At 36.8% G+C, this 13805-nt stretch overlaps 3 protein-coding genes across 4 annotated transcripts; all 3 read left to right on the top strand.

The window, feature by feature from the left end:
- The first annotated feature begins 1005 nt into the window (after positions 1-1005).
- LOC120262270 (proline-rich receptor-like protein kinase PERK8) lies at positions 1006-5649 on the top strand. Of its 2 annotated transcripts, none has more exons than XM_039270359.1 (9): positions 1006-1112; positions 1426-2723; positions 2878-3273; positions 3403-3489; positions 3603-3673; positions 3775-3851; positions 3958-4105; positions 5134-5295; positions 5388-5649. In XM_039270359.1, exons 2-9 carry the CDS (start codon positions 1619-1621, stop codon positions 5529-5531), a joined length of 2190 nt encoding a protein of 729 aa, XP_039126293.1. In that variant the 5' UTR covers positions 1006-1112; positions 1426-1618; the 3' UTR covers positions 5532-5649. The 2 variants fall into 2 exon arrangements, with proteins under 2 accessions (XP_039126293.1, XP_039126292.1); XM_039270358.1 differs by having other exon boundaries at positions 1011-1112; positions 1429-2723; positions 5388-5531.
- A 964-nt stretch (positions 5650-6613) lies between these two features.
- Positions 6614-9952, top strand: LOC120262273 (ATP synthase subunit O, mitochondrial). Its single transcript, XM_039270363.1, has 6 exons — positions 6614-6805; positions 7042-7092; positions 7981-8224; positions 8533-8645; positions 8957-9043; positions 9607-9952. The coding sequence occupies exons 1-6, from the start codon at positions 6686-6688 to the stop codon at positions 9733-9735; spliced, it is 744 nt and encodes a 247-aa protein (XP_039126297.1). The 5' UTR covers positions 6614-6685; the 3' UTR covers positions 9736-9952.
- A 609-nt stretch (positions 9953-10561) lies between these two features.
- Positions 10562-13772, top strand: LOC120262272 (transmembrane protein 33 homolog). The gene is made up of 9 exons (XM_039270362.1): positions 10562-10777; positions 11271-11385; positions 11491-11579; positions 11784-11909; positions 12009-12129; positions 12249-12333; positions 12623-12736; positions 12829-12868; positions 13241-13772. Exons 1-9 carry the CDS (start codon positions 10604-10606, stop codon positions 13391-13393), a joined length of 1017 nt encoding a protein of 338 aa, XP_039126296.1. The 5' UTR covers positions 10562-10603; the 3' UTR covers positions 13394-13772.
- Positions 13773-13805: the final 33 nt, after the last annotated feature.

Below are 13805 nucleotides of genomic sequence, written 5' to 3'. Positions count from 1 at the left end.
TTATAAAAAAATTTCTAAAATTGCCCGTCATGTATTAATTGTGAGTTTCTTTTTCCAAGACCCAGTGAACAAACTGCTTCGGCTTTGCTTCAACTTCCACCTATGAATATGACTACTTAACCGAGAAGCATTACGTACACGGACAGCAGTACTTCTTGGAAAATGGGTGAAACATAATAATGTCTATATATATATTTCAATAGTTGCTATTAGGTCTTTAAAAAATAAATAAATAAATAGAAACATGCACTAATATAGTTGAAATAAGTGAGAGTGGAACCTGCGTGCACATGTAGAACTACTCATACATAACTATTCCCTCTGTTTTTTTTTTACTTATCACATTTATCTAATTCACGTTGGTTAAAATTAGTTGGTTATCTATATTTTATAAAAAAATATCATTATCTTTCAAAATTACCTCTATTTAAAATTCTATTAGTGGAATATATAATTATACAAATATATTAAATTTAAAAATAAATTTAGAAAAAAAAATTTATTTAATACTGCATAAAATTTATAATATAACAAATAAAAAAAATAAAAAAAATCTCTAAAACATGACAATTAAAAATGCACGAAGAGAGTATTACTCATACTCTTATAAATACGTCATCATTTAGATTTAAATTTTCAGTATTTGTTAAAAGTTCGGTTATATATATATACTAATATACCATAATGAATACCATAATGAATGACAAATGATAAATTTTAGTTTTTGGTAATATATAGGCTGGTCAATCATGGGCTAGACCTCGAGATGAAGCTGAAGTAGATGAATGGTTGATAGTACGAATTACACAGGCAGCACATGGAGCACAGCTCCAATATCTCCTCCAGAGAAATCAATAAACAATGCTCACCATTGATGCTCTATAGAGAGAGCTTGGGCACATCTCAAAAATGATTGCCAGAAAAATCTAAGCATGAATCATTCAGAGAGGAATATAGAAGTGTCAGTGCACACTGTGTTAGAAATTAGAATGACATGGTTTGCTTCCCTCTTACTACTTGTTACTTAGTGCAAGCGAGGAAAGTGGAGATGTGGAGTGAAAAAGATGGGGAGAAGATGAGACGGACCACTTTATACAGCCTTTTGAATGAAGGTATCTGTTTGTGGTGTTCCTTTCAGTGGAGGTCACAGGGCTTTGTTTAGATCTCTTGTCTGATGCATGCTCTTGTGGATTTTGTTTTTTGAGAGAAAAATTAGTTTTTTTGTTTAAACTGGTTTTCTGTAAAAATCTGTGATGCTTTTGAGGTTCATTTATATTGTTTATTTTTGATTTGTTTCATTAGAATTTTAGAGTTCCATTCCAAGCTTTAGAACTTGGGCTATGCTTGTTTCTTCTTGTTTTTTTTGTTTTTTTTTTTCAGTAACAATGTGTAAATCATTGAGTGATTTCTTTGGACCCTGTTCAGTAGGAAATGCATGCTTCTAGGATGTGTGAACTATATCTTGTTCTGAAGGGAGGAGCTCTGAGGTTTCTGTTTATTGGGAAAGCTTGAACCTTTGACAATGAGGTCTTTGTTTTGCTAGATAAATCTCATAGTTTTGTTAGTGCTTCAGTAGCAAAGGGATAAGGAAACTCTGAAAGTTCCAATCTTTGTCACAATGGCATCCTCTCCATCTTCACCCATTGCTACCCTGCCACCAAAACAGTCAGCCTCTGATTCTCCTCCTCCAATGGCTTCCTCACCATCCACTTCTCAATCAAATGTTATTTCCGCCCCACCTCCTTCGTCACCTCCTCTCATGTCCACTGCCCCTACTCCCTCTCCTCCACCTCTTCCAACTTCAGTATCACCATCCTCTCCTCCACCTTTATCACCACCAGCACCTCCTTTGGCCATGCCTCCTCCTCCAATATCTGCACCACCACCAACCCCTACATTGTCCTCCCCTCTACCACCTACATTACCATCATCGCCTCCTCCTAGTCCACCTATCTCGCATACGTCGCCCAATGTTGCTCCTCCCCCAAGTCCACCTAGCTCAGCTCCAGTTCCTGGTGGCTCACCTCGTACTATTTCTCCTCCTCCAAGTGCACCTATCTCACCTCCATTGCCTGATGGCATGCCTCCTGCTGTTACTCCTCCAAGTCCACCTATCTCACCTGCATTGCCTAATGGCACACCAGCTACTACTATTCCCACTCCAAGTTCACCTATAGCACCTCTGCCGTCTACTGCTATTCATCCTAGATCACCAGCTGTACCTAAATCACCACCCTGGGCATTAGTTGTATCACCCAGAACTTCATCGCCGCCACCACCTTTTCCAGAGTTGCTTCCTTCAAGGTCTCAGGCACCACCTTCCAATCCTAGATTGCCAAAATCAACTGTCAATGCTGATCCTCCCCCTTCTGCTGTGAATTCTTCTAGAGGTGCAAATCCTTTGGTCTCAGCTGTGCCTTCTCCTCCCGCTACTAGCAGTCCTCTTCCCACTGTTCCAGTAGGTGATCGTTTCAACCCAAGAAGCCCTGTTCCCAATAGATCTGCTAGATCTCGTCCAAATGTTATTATAAACCCGGGGAGTAACAACTCTGTCGGAGGTACTGAGATGAAAAGCGGAATGGCCACTGCAATTGTGGTCGTAACAGGTCTCCTAGTGCTTTGTTTAGTCGGAACAGCTCTGTGGTTTGTGAGGAAGAAGAGAAAGTCTGTTAGTGAGGAATATGGAGGCTATCTTATGCCTTCATTGAACATGGTTAATGCAGGTAGTGCTCATGCCCTTCTCCTCCATTATTTTATGCATTTCCTTAGACTTGATTGAATCCCAAACTCTTTCATGAAGAGAAATTATTCACAGTCCTCAAAGTTTAGAATGCTGTTTAGGCAATCATATTAATTTAATGTGGGTTTAATCATCAGAGTCATATTACTCGAGGTCTCCGACAGCACCTCTTGTGTACAATGCTGGGATTGCATGCTCATTGCCTGAACTGGATCTAGGCAATTCTAAATCATTATTCACATATGAAGAGCTGTATGGGTTTACCGGTGGCTTCTCAAATCAGAATCTTCTGGGTGAAGGTGGCTTTGGCTGTGTGTACAAAGGATGTTTACCTGACGGAAGAGAAGTGGCCGTGAAACAACTCAAAGTTGGTGGTGCTCAAGGGGAGCGTGAGTTTCAAGCTGAAGTTGAAATTATAAGTCGCATTCACCATCGGCATTTGGTCTCCCTTGTAGGCTACTGCATAGCAGAAAGGGAGAGATTACTCGTCTATGATTATGTGCCTAACAATACACTCTATTATCATCTTCATGGTAAGATTCATTTTTTTTCTTTCTAAATTGTTTTGCTAGCATAAGATGGTCAGTCACTGTTTCCGGATATCAAAAATCCATTTTCAACACAATAAGAGGAACTGCCATTTGTTTGCCATTTACTTTCAGGTGAAGGAAGGCCTGTTATGAATTGGGCAACAAGGGTCAAGGTTGCTGCCGGTGCAGCTCATGGATTAGCCTACCTGCATGAGGATTGTAATTCTTCTTTGTCTGCAACTTATTGTGTTCGATCTATAGTGTGAGCTATTAATGATCCCTTAATATTTATTGCATTGCAATTTGCATTCTCTTGTTTCTTCTTCTATCAGGCCATCCTCGGATAATTCATAGAGATATAAAGTCATCAAATATTCTTTTAGGCAACAACTTTGAAGCTCAGGTAACCTGCAATAACACTCTCTATCTAGGATCATAGATTCTAGGTGCTTGTAACTATTACATCTTTCTTTCATTTGTCTCAGTTTCTCATCTATATTTCAGGTTTCTGATTTTGGGCTTGCAAAATTAGCTATGGATGCTAACACACAAGTTACTACTCGTGTTGTGGGCACATTTGGGTATGTGAACCATGGCACATGTTCTGGCCTAGTTCATTTAGAAACTACCAAAGCAATGCTGTTATCTTTGACTCCTGACAAACTGACAAATACTTTTTTTGCCTAGTTATTTGGCACCGGAATATGCATCGAGTGGCAAGTTGACTGATAAGTCTGATGTCTACTCTTTTGGCGTTGTGCTTTTAGAGCTTATTACTGGTCGAAAGCCAGTTGATACATCGCAACCTATTGGAGATGAGAGTCTTGTTGAATGGGTATGCTCTAATGAACCTAGCTGTTGTTAGATGGACTTTTCTTCACTGCACTTATCAGAAAATTTTGCCATTTCACAGAAACAACTCCAAGATACTTTTTATTTTCTCTTATCCAACACTAGTGTTCATAAAGTTCCAATCAAAATTGAAATATGACTGCTTCCATTGGTTGGATTTGATTTGCAATGATGCCACCTGTGGTCCAAGACTGTCCAATTTCTTTGAATTTCAAAATTTGTTTTTATCTGAAATTAAAAAGCAGGCTGCATTCAGAACCTGTTAAGCTTCAAAGAGAACAGAATGTAATTAGCCTCATTTATCAAGATCGGTCTTCATATAACAATTTCCTTAGCTGTCGAATTTCTTAGCTGTTGAATTTCTCTTTATTAATTAGTTGATTAAAAAAAAACTTTCTTTGATTGTGGTTAGTTCTATCTTTGCTTTTCTTTTGTTGCTTTCTCCTTGTCTCATCTCTCTCTGCGGTCCTTAACAATGACCCTTCCTTGGTCCCCTGCTTATCTATTGCTGGACTGCCTACCATTCAGTATTGTTTATTTTCTTTTAGTTCCCTCTGTATCAAATGACTTCCTCTGAACTTAAGAATCAGAGTGTGCTTGTACTGAGTATATTATGCAAATTCACTAGACATCTAATTGAGCTTGATGTAGTTATTGATGCTGTTTTCTCACTAATTAAATTTCTAGCATACTTATCTTTAACCATGGAGAGAAGTTAGATAACTGCAGAAGATAATCTCTGCTCATATTAATCAGACATCACCAAGTTCATTTGTTTGGATGAGAAATTCTATGTGACCCATAATTGAAGTATTATTTATAGTTTATTCTGTGGTGATTTTGGAGATGTTCTTATGTTACTCTTTGAAGCACGAACATGATATGTTTTCTATGTTCGAAAACATTGTCTCTGTGGGTGAGACATGATACATATGCAGATAGTGGCAATTAATGTGGGAAACTTAAAATAGATCTCATCTCTGTGTTTGAAATGCCTAATTGATGCTTCAGGCTCGACCATTGCTGACTCAAGCACTTGATACCGGGAGTTTCCAAGAACTGCCTGACCCTCGGCTAGAGGGTAAGTACAATGAAAATGAGATGCTCCGAATGATAGAAGCTGCTGCAGCATGCATCCGACATTCAACAGCAATGAGACCACGCATGGGACAGGTACTGTTTTATGGTCAATCGAATCAAACTAATTCAATCTGAATAAAGAGAGTACCTGTATTGCATTTATTGATTATTTTGTTATCTCTCAGGTTGTCCGAGCTCTCGATAGTCTGGCTGAATTTGACATAAGAAACGGCATCATCCCCGGTCGAAGTGAATTGTTTGCTCTTGGCCTGGACTCATCAGAAGTAGAACTATTTCAGAATATGGTATCTGGCAGTCAGAAATTCTAGCTGCAGTAATCACAGTAAATTGTAAACAAGGCATAATACAATGTTCTATTGCATTCTTGTGTTCATATATAGCTATCATTTTCTTCTTAATTCATTGTAGAATGGAATTTTTGTGTCATTTTTTTGTTATCTTCTCTTGGTGTTGTGGTTATCTGTGAATCTTATTTGTTTTCTAACAGCATAAAGACAGCAACTTGAAAGTGACATGAGCTAAATATTCCCAAAATTGAGCTGGAATAGTGCTTCCAAAAACTTTCAGATCTTTGTTTTGGAATATAGATGCTGAATGACCTTCATAATGGTTCCTGTGAAAAAACAAGACAACATTTTTATAATTTTCATCATTTCATGTAGGTTTATTTTGTGAAAGAATGTTGAAAAAAAATATATAGCAGCTAGCGTAAGTTATCTTTTTAAGCTTTATAGTTAATCTCAATTTATCGTTAATTTAAAATTTTTATTCCTACCAATTAAATTATGTATTATTAAATTCATTACGGTGTATAATTTTTGTCTAGTTAATATCAATCTGTTCTCCTCGATATAAAATTGATTTTTCATCTAGTTTTTTAACTAATGGTATATATGTAACTGAGACAGGGATAAAGATAATTTAAAAAATAATTATAACTAATTTAACTGTTTGGAAAAATATCATTAATATTATGAGATCAATCTATAAAATTCACTAGTTGAAGGCATTGGTGTTTATTGAACTTGTAGTTGTGTTTTATACTTACGCTGGTCCTTAACTTTCTTTTAAATGAAGGCACTTGTCTTTTATTTGTCAAAAAAAAAAAAATCAAGTTCTTTGGTTATAAGATATATATATATATATCCTTAAAAAAAAAAAAATTGAAGGTCAAGGAAGACATGGAGATCAGCTGCAACATTATTGTATATTTAATAATTTATCCTATAAAAAAATCAATTTATTTACAAGCTGAACAAGCTTTGGTGGATGAGCCCAAAACAACCTGATCGAACCAGATAAGTCGGGTCCTGTTTCGCTAGCCATAAAATTTAAAACCGGACCCAATATTTGGACCGAGATTATTGCATACTTAAAAGGAGTCTGCTTCCTCTTCTACTTTGATTTCCTTCATTTCTCTTCCCAAATCCTCGCTTCGAAGATCGAATTCTAGGGTTCGCTGATGGCGCTCTCCGGCCGTGTCCGATCCGTGCTTTCTATCATCTCGAGAGCCGATTCTGCTCTCTCTCACAGATCCATTTCTGATCGGACTCTGGCAAACCCTAATCCATTGGTGTCGCAGGTAATCCCCATGATTTTGTGCATCGGCATGGTTTTCAATAAATTGGCAAAATGATGCTAATTGCTTCGTGAAGTTCGTTGATGCGCTCTTGGTCGGATTCAGTGAAAATGTTAAAGGGAAATCTCTCATGTCAGCTATTTTCTATGTTCCTTGTTTTTGGATCATCTACATTGGTTTTGTTGCATTTGATTCTAATATATAGATTATGTGTCTGTTTTTATTCATCGGAATTGCAGTGCTTGAGGGCATTCGCTTCCCAGGCAAAGACCACCAGTGCTGATGTTAAGGTAAGTGAGGATCTTGACAGCAAGGTTTCATTATGTCTATTATTTATTTTGATGGTTCAAATTATGTTGTATTTTGCAACATCGTAGGCTATTGATATGGATTTTTTCAACTCTCTGATGTATGATGCCATTTGTTATAAAGTTTGAATTTTTAATCTTCGTGAAAGTTCACTTCCATATCAATACTTAAGTATGCTTATTTGGAATTGACTGGCGGCATGTCTAATTTGTTCTCAAGGTCTCACTTTTAGTTAACCTGCGATTTCTTGTGTTTGGTGTTAACAACCTGCATTGGAAGTAGATGATATACTGATAGTGGGGAGGATTAGTTTCATAGCATGCAAAGAGTCATAGGAAGAGCGAAATCATCTTATTATCTTGACAACACGCTGCTTTAGATGATTTGGAGAGCTGTGTGGTGATGTCTAGCTGAGGAAGGGCCTGCATATCCGTGTTTATAACTTTATATCATGAAACCTCTATTAAAGATGAAAGCTGAAAATTATCTTTTAGTAGCGAGTTATTAAAAACAAAGACATTACTTCATTCATATTAGGATATGCATGCTCTATGATAACACAATTCTGCCTTTTGTGTGTGTGTGTGTATTTAGATTTGGATTTAGAATTCGATTTGAATTGATGTCATGGTCTGCTAAAGTGGTTTTCTCTGTTAAAGGGTTAAAGGGCCTGGCTTTTTTCATGCAAATTTTATTCATATTTAATCTTTAATTAATACAGTGAATAAACACAACCGTTTTCTTTTAAATGTGCTTAAAATAAATTTAATTTCAAAATGATTTTTTCTACTTATGATGTGTTGGAATGTTATAGTAGACTTTGGTGCTAGCTTTTAGCATAAGTGTCAATCCTTGTGACCTGCTATCAGGTGCCATTGTCATTGTTCGGGGTCACTGGAAATTACGCTTCTGCTCTGTTCCTCGCGGCTGCCAAAGCTAATGAATTGGATAGGGTTGAATCTGAGATCCTTGATGTTATCGAGGCTTCCAAGAGGAGTTCGCTGTTTTCACAGTTCATAAGGGATTTATCAGTGCCTAGAGAAACCAGAGTGAAGGCAGTAACTGAGCTATTTTCTCAAGCTGGCTTTTCTGATATTACTAAAAATTTTCTGGGTATGATATTAAACTTTGCCCCTTGGATCCAACCTTATGAGTTATTTGGTATTAACCTTCTTCCATTTAAAACATCTTGGAGCAGTCAAAGATTTGAAACATGTTCATGAATATTGCTTATAATTTAGAAGAAGGTTTATTGTGCTTTGAATAAGATAGAGGAAATAATTTTGATCTTTAAATTTGTATATTATGATACCTACACCTGTTTTAATTGTTGATGTTATCACTAAAGTTTATCAATACCTGTCCTTTGGGGATAACTATACATCTTACTCTTGCTTTATTTCTGCTTTTTTTTTCACAAGCTGTCATGGCTGACAATGGGAGACTTCAATTCCTTGAGCGCATTGGAAAGCGGTTCATTGACCTCATCATGGCACATAAAGGGCAAGTGAAAGTGCTTGTGACAACAGTTATTGTAAGTTTTGAACTTTCTATAACTTGGTATAAAGAAATCTATAAAGATCACATTTAGCATGGACCCTGAAGAAAATAGGTGTACATTGTGCTCTTTTTGTCTTTGATATAGGAAGTGATCTACCTTATTTTGAAGTACATTCTTTATATCTATCTTTAAGCTAATCATGGAGTTTAGGTTATTGGTAACTTCTTAGTGCAGATTTTGCTGCCATGGACTAATTGTCCCTGAAGTTTTTGTCTTTGTGGAAGCTCTCAGTTCTTGTGCGGGCTTTACTTTTTCTGTTCTTCATTTGTTTCTTTTTATTTCAGCCACTACCTGCAGAGGAGGAGAAAGAGCTTAAGCTGACATTGCAAGATATTATTGGACAAGGGAAAACTGTGACTGTTGAACAGAAGGTAATATCTAGTGTTTTCATATAAAACAAACTTGTGCTATTTGAATTCTTTTAACAATGTTTTAATATAATTTATGTGTGTTCTGAACAATAACCAAAATACGCTAGCGGTATGTGTGTCAAATGCTTTCACCCTTGTTTGGTAGGGTATGGAAAGCCATTTTCATGTTTCAGCATGCAGTCACTGCTGGTATTTAACATGTTTGGTTATTTTTGTCCTTCATTGACCTCATAATTGAGAATACGTTAGCCACATCAATTCCTAGATAGGCCTTTCCTTTGAATCTCTACGCCTCTCTTTGCTTATGCAGCTACAATTAGTCAGATGATCAGATCTATTTTATGTGAATGGAATTCTGTGATCTCCTTTTGATTGTATAAACATTGGGTAATCTGCTATATTTATGAGCATACTTCTGGAAAGGCTAGTGCTAGATTGTTGATATTGCTCTATTATGTATGTCTTTCTTCGGCCCATTTCGTTTTCCTGTTGAAGCTGCTCGATCATATTACTTACCAGAATTTCTTGTCTTGGATTTTCTAATACATTTTGTCTTCCTGCAGATTGACCCCAGCATTATGGGAGGACTGGTTGTTGAATTTGGCCAAAAGGTTTTGGACATGTCGATTAGGACCAGGGCTAAACAGATGGAGAGGTTCTTGAGGGAGCCTATCAATTTCGAGAACTTCTAATGCCTAGGAAGAATTAAGGGACTAGTGGCATCAATTCTCTAGTTGCCTTGAAGTGTTATTTTGTTTTTGTGCAAACCTTTTCAGGTGGGTGGTCTTCTCCACCCCGAATAAATCTTTTCCTGGAGATAATCCACTTTGTTACATGTACCCTCTAGTGGTTTTTTAAAAACACTATTCCATTGTTTTTGATAAATTTGTTACTTATGTTATAAGGTTATCCTGTGTGTGAAATGTTTATCAACTTGTTTCTACAACAGGTCTAACTTGGAATTTGGTTGCGTCTTTACTTTTACTTATTTCCTCGTACCGTATGGTTCTTTAAATTAGCTGATAATTTCGAATCTTGCCTAAATATGCATTCTATTTAGACCTTAACTATAAGTTGGGGAGTCCAACCCTCTCTCTACTTTTGGCATAAGATGTTTTAATTTAATTTAATTTTTTTTTATAAAATTGACAAGCAATATAAATAAAGAATAAATGAATATGAAGGTGCATCAATTACAGTATTAATTTTTTAGAAATAAATTTTTTATTATGCAACTCTAAATAGGAGAACTCAAGATTTATTAATCATTTAACTTGGGGTCGGATAAAATATAATTAATATTCTTAGAGATTATTTTTTAAAAATAAATTTTTAACAACCGCGCCCGCACACGCACACAATAAAAACAAACAAATAAATAAATAAATAAATATTTATAACCCTTTGGACAAAGAAGATCCGATAACCCACCTCAGAATCCGATAACCCGGTTGGACTTCTATCGGGTAGACTTGCTTCTTATCAGACCCGATAAAGAAACACGAGCCAAACATAGAGGCCAGTTTCTCCCCCATCGGTGGTCATCTCTACCTTTCTTGGATGGCAGACGAAGTCGATCCACAGAGCTCCAAAAGGGCGGCCGCCGCGGCGTACGACTACGACGGTGATCCTCGATGGGCGGAATACTGGTCCAATGTCCTCATCCCTCCCAATTTGGCCTCCCGCCCAGACGTCATTGACCACTACAAGCGCAAGTTCTACCAGCGCTTCATCGTATGCCCTACTCCTCTTGAATTTTACATCTTATCTGTCTTGTTCTCTTCTTCTCTGCTATTTGATGAAGTATTCATGAAATTCTAGTTGAATTTCTGAATTTTAGCTAAAATTTCCTCTCTTTTCCTTTTTTTATGCCAGTTTAATTGATTCTATGCTTGGTCTTTTACTCTGGTGGTATATCCATGTAGTTTCATATACCTTGCCTACTTTTAGCATTAATTGAATCGTGGGATGTGCTTCTTTAAGTTCCTTTTTGTTGGATTCAAGGTTAGAGTTTGAAGATGGTTTTATCTATTGTGATCATTGAGGGATTTGGTGTTAATAGGAAGTGAATTCATGGAGTAATGATGATTGTTACTTCTTTTTGTTTCTTCTGGTTGATGTTAAGCTGTATGTGAGTATTATTTTTGTTTGCAGTTGTTATTTGTGATTTTGAAGATTGTTTTTGATACTCTCATATGAATTCTAATGCTAGCATTTCGTTTGTTAGGATCCTGATTTTGTGGTTGAGACAATGTCTTCGTCCAGCAGTTCTCAGTCAGGGAGAGCATCTGGCGGGTCTTCATCATCACCAGCCACTGAAACTGCGAGGTCTCATAACCCAGGTGGAATAGATTTCAGACTGTTTTGTAATTGTTGTTTCCTTAGAAGACTTTCTTCGTATTTGTAATCTTCATGTTCAAATGTAAAAACCTGATTGTAAAATACAGGGCCTAATGCTGCTGCAAGGTCTGCACCACAGAACATGGCCCCTGTGCGGTTAGATCGACAGACCATATATTTTTCTCTCAATGCTTGGGTATGAATGGTTTTCTTCTCAAACTAAACTTTAGTATTTGATTTACTGAAAAGGCTTGTTTTTTTTGCTAGGTTTCACCATCATCTTACATTTTCGATATTGCTTGAACATATATGGTTTGCTATGTTATATTTTCTGAGGCTTGCATTTTTATTTAAATTATCTTCCTTTTTTTTCCCCTCCTTTTTGTGTGGTTCTTGTCAGGTGCTGGTTATGGCTTTGATTGGAATTTTTCTTTTTGTGTCTCCAAATCTTGCACAAAAGGCTTATCGGTTGTCCTTGTTGGGCACAGGATGCTCATCACTGTGTTCATTGTACGCTTTTTATGGGGTAATGTTTTGTTTAGTTATGCATCTGATACTCTGTTCTCAAATTTTGTTTAGCTTAAAAGGTCGCCATAGTTCCACTCATCATATTCATCTAACTCAGAAACCCAGGGCGTGGACTCTGCCTGCCATTCAGTCATGGCTTCATTCGATATTTCCAACTAAGGATTTCATTTGCTTCCTTTACTGCCTAATTCTGGTCACATCTAGAATGCACTTTAAATGTGAGTATCAGTGCATTTCTTATACTGATATTGTGAATTGAACTTTTACGGAAATGTTACTACAATATTTTTATTCTTTGCCATTTTCTGGTTATTAACTGGTGCAAATTTGGTGGCAGTTGCTCTAATACCTGTTATTTGCCGGCCGCTTGAATATTCTGCCAAGTTTCTAAGACGTAATTTTGTCTACTCATCCCTCTATAGGTAAATGCCCTCAAGTTCGATTGCCTAAGTCTTTACTAACAGTTACTGCAATGAGTTTTGCATGCAAGCATCCACACCATGTATTCCTGTCTTTCTTTGAAAAGTGAAATATTCAACCCACTAATGAGATTGATTGGCAAAATATATAAGTATATAATATAAAAATATAGTATTTGATGGATACATTTTCTCCTATTACGTAATAAGTATCTATATATTTGAAGTTTTACCATGACACCTTCACCTGCCAATCAACTAATATTATGTCTCATATTGATTGCATGAGTAGAAGGTACTTGGAATGGCCTTGCTTCTGGATAGAAGCACATACAAATACTCTCAATTTCATGACCACAAAGGCAGAGATTGGTGTTGGGTTTCTGCTGATCATGTCACTGTTCTCGTAAGTGGGTTCCTTTTTTTTTTGTCCTACGTCGTGTTTACTTTCCTCTTCCAACCCAAACAATTTTGAAACATTATTTTTTCTTGTTGCAGTTGGCAGCGCAACGTGCTTCATACATTCATGTACTGGCAGGTTTGCAAAATATTTCCATTTATTGGTCACTGTATCAAATATTAGTCTTAACCCTTTTGCCACGTCATGTATTTTCCATCAAAATAACTATGTATATATATTTAAAATCTTCTATTGGCCTTAATCACACCTCTGAAATTTTCTCCATTTGCTAAGACTAATGTATCCATATCCATGCAAACTGGTACAAATTCAGAGGTAACAACCTGAGAAACCTCATGAAATACTACATACATATTTTATTAGTGAATTGTTCTCTAGTTATCCTTAAGCAGTATATCTACTGGTTTAATGCCTCTTGATTGTTTTTGATCCCTTGGCCCAGGCTGTAAGTGTCTTAACTCTTTTTATAATTTTTTTTGCTTTTGGCAGCTACTGAAGCTCATGTACCATGTACCTGTAACTGCTTCCTATCACAGAAATGTGTGGGCGAGGATCGGTCAGGTTGTCAACCCTTTCATTCTCCACCATGCCCCGTTTCTTCGCACTCCAATTTCAGCTGTTCAGAGGTGGTGGTTCAGATAGGTGAAAGGATACAGAAAGCATGCAGGAAATATACCTGGAAAGAACTCTGGGGTCTCTTTGGGTGCCCGAGAAGAATTTTGTTCTGGAGAAGACACCTTGACAAGGGAAAAACTAATAGAACGTTCTACTTAAGTGTGCTTTACTCTCGCAGGCCACTGTCATATTGAACTGGCTGTACAAACTCCTTTAGTAATCACATCAGGGCTTTAAGTTTCAAGTGAAGAAACCGAAACCATTCTTGTGTCAAATAACCTCATAGATACTGATGGCAACTACTCTAAGATGAGATTAGAAAATTAGTCTTGCACTATTTGGCTTCACTGTATTGGTCTGTGTGTTTTCCTTCTGTTTCACTTTTCAAATAAAGCCATTGGTAGCATGTCAAAGTTTTTAAACAATTTAAGCACCACCA

Source organism: Dioscorea cayenensis, chromosome 5 (assembly GCF_009730915.1).
Source record: "Dioscorea cayenensis subsp. rotundata cultivar TDr96_F1 chromosome 5, TDr96_F1_v2_PseudoChromosome.rev07_lg8_w22 25.fasta, whole genome shotgun sequence".
NCBI lineage: Eukaryota > Viridiplantae > Streptophyta > Magnoliopsida > Dioscoreales > Dioscoreaceae > Dioscorea > Dioscorea cayenensis.
The sequence above is the reverse complement of the archived record's forward strand: the minus strand, read 5'-3'. Positions and strand labels throughout refer to the sequence as shown.

Excerpts from the sequence above, each read along its gene's own strand:
- LOC120262273 (XM_039270363.1), top strand. The coding sequence starts at position 6,686 with ATGGCGCTCTCCGGCCGTGTCCGATCCGTGCTTTCTATCATCTCGAGA. Across the intron at positions 7,093-7,980 it reads CCACCAGTGCTGATGTTAAG|GTGCCATTGTCATTGTTCGG; the intron begins GTAAGTGAGGAT and ends ACCTGCTATCAG. Across the intron at positions 8,225-8,532 it reads TATTACTAAAAATTTTCTGG|CTGTCATGGCTGACAATGGG; the intron begins GTATGATATTAA and ends TTTTTTCACAAG.
- LOC120262270 (XM_039270359.1), top strand. The coding sequence starts at position 1,619 with ATGGCATCCTCTCCATCTTCACCCATTGCTACCCTGCCACCAAAACAG. Across the intron at positions 3,490-3,602 it reads AGCCTACCTGCATGAGGATT|GCCATCCTCGGATAATTCAT; the intron begins GTAATTCTTCTT and ends TTCTTCTATCAG. Across the intron at positions 4,106-5,133 it reads ATGAGAGTCTTGTTGAATGG|GCTCGACCATTGCTGACTCA; the intron begins GTATGCTCTAAT and ends TTGATGCTTCAG.
- LOC120262272 (XM_039270362.1), top strand. The coding sequence starts at position 10,604 with ATGGCAGACGAAGTCGATCCACAGAGCTCCAAAAGGGCGGCCGCCGCG. Across the intron at positions 11,910-12,008 it reads CATTGTACGCTTTTTATGGG|AAACCCAGGGCGTGGACTCT; the intron begins GTAATGTTTTGT and ends CATCTAACTCAG. Across the intron at positions 12,334-12,622 it reads GTCTACTCATCCCTCTATAG|AAGGTACTTGGAATGGCCTT; the intron begins GTAAATGCCCTC and ends TTGCATGAGTAG.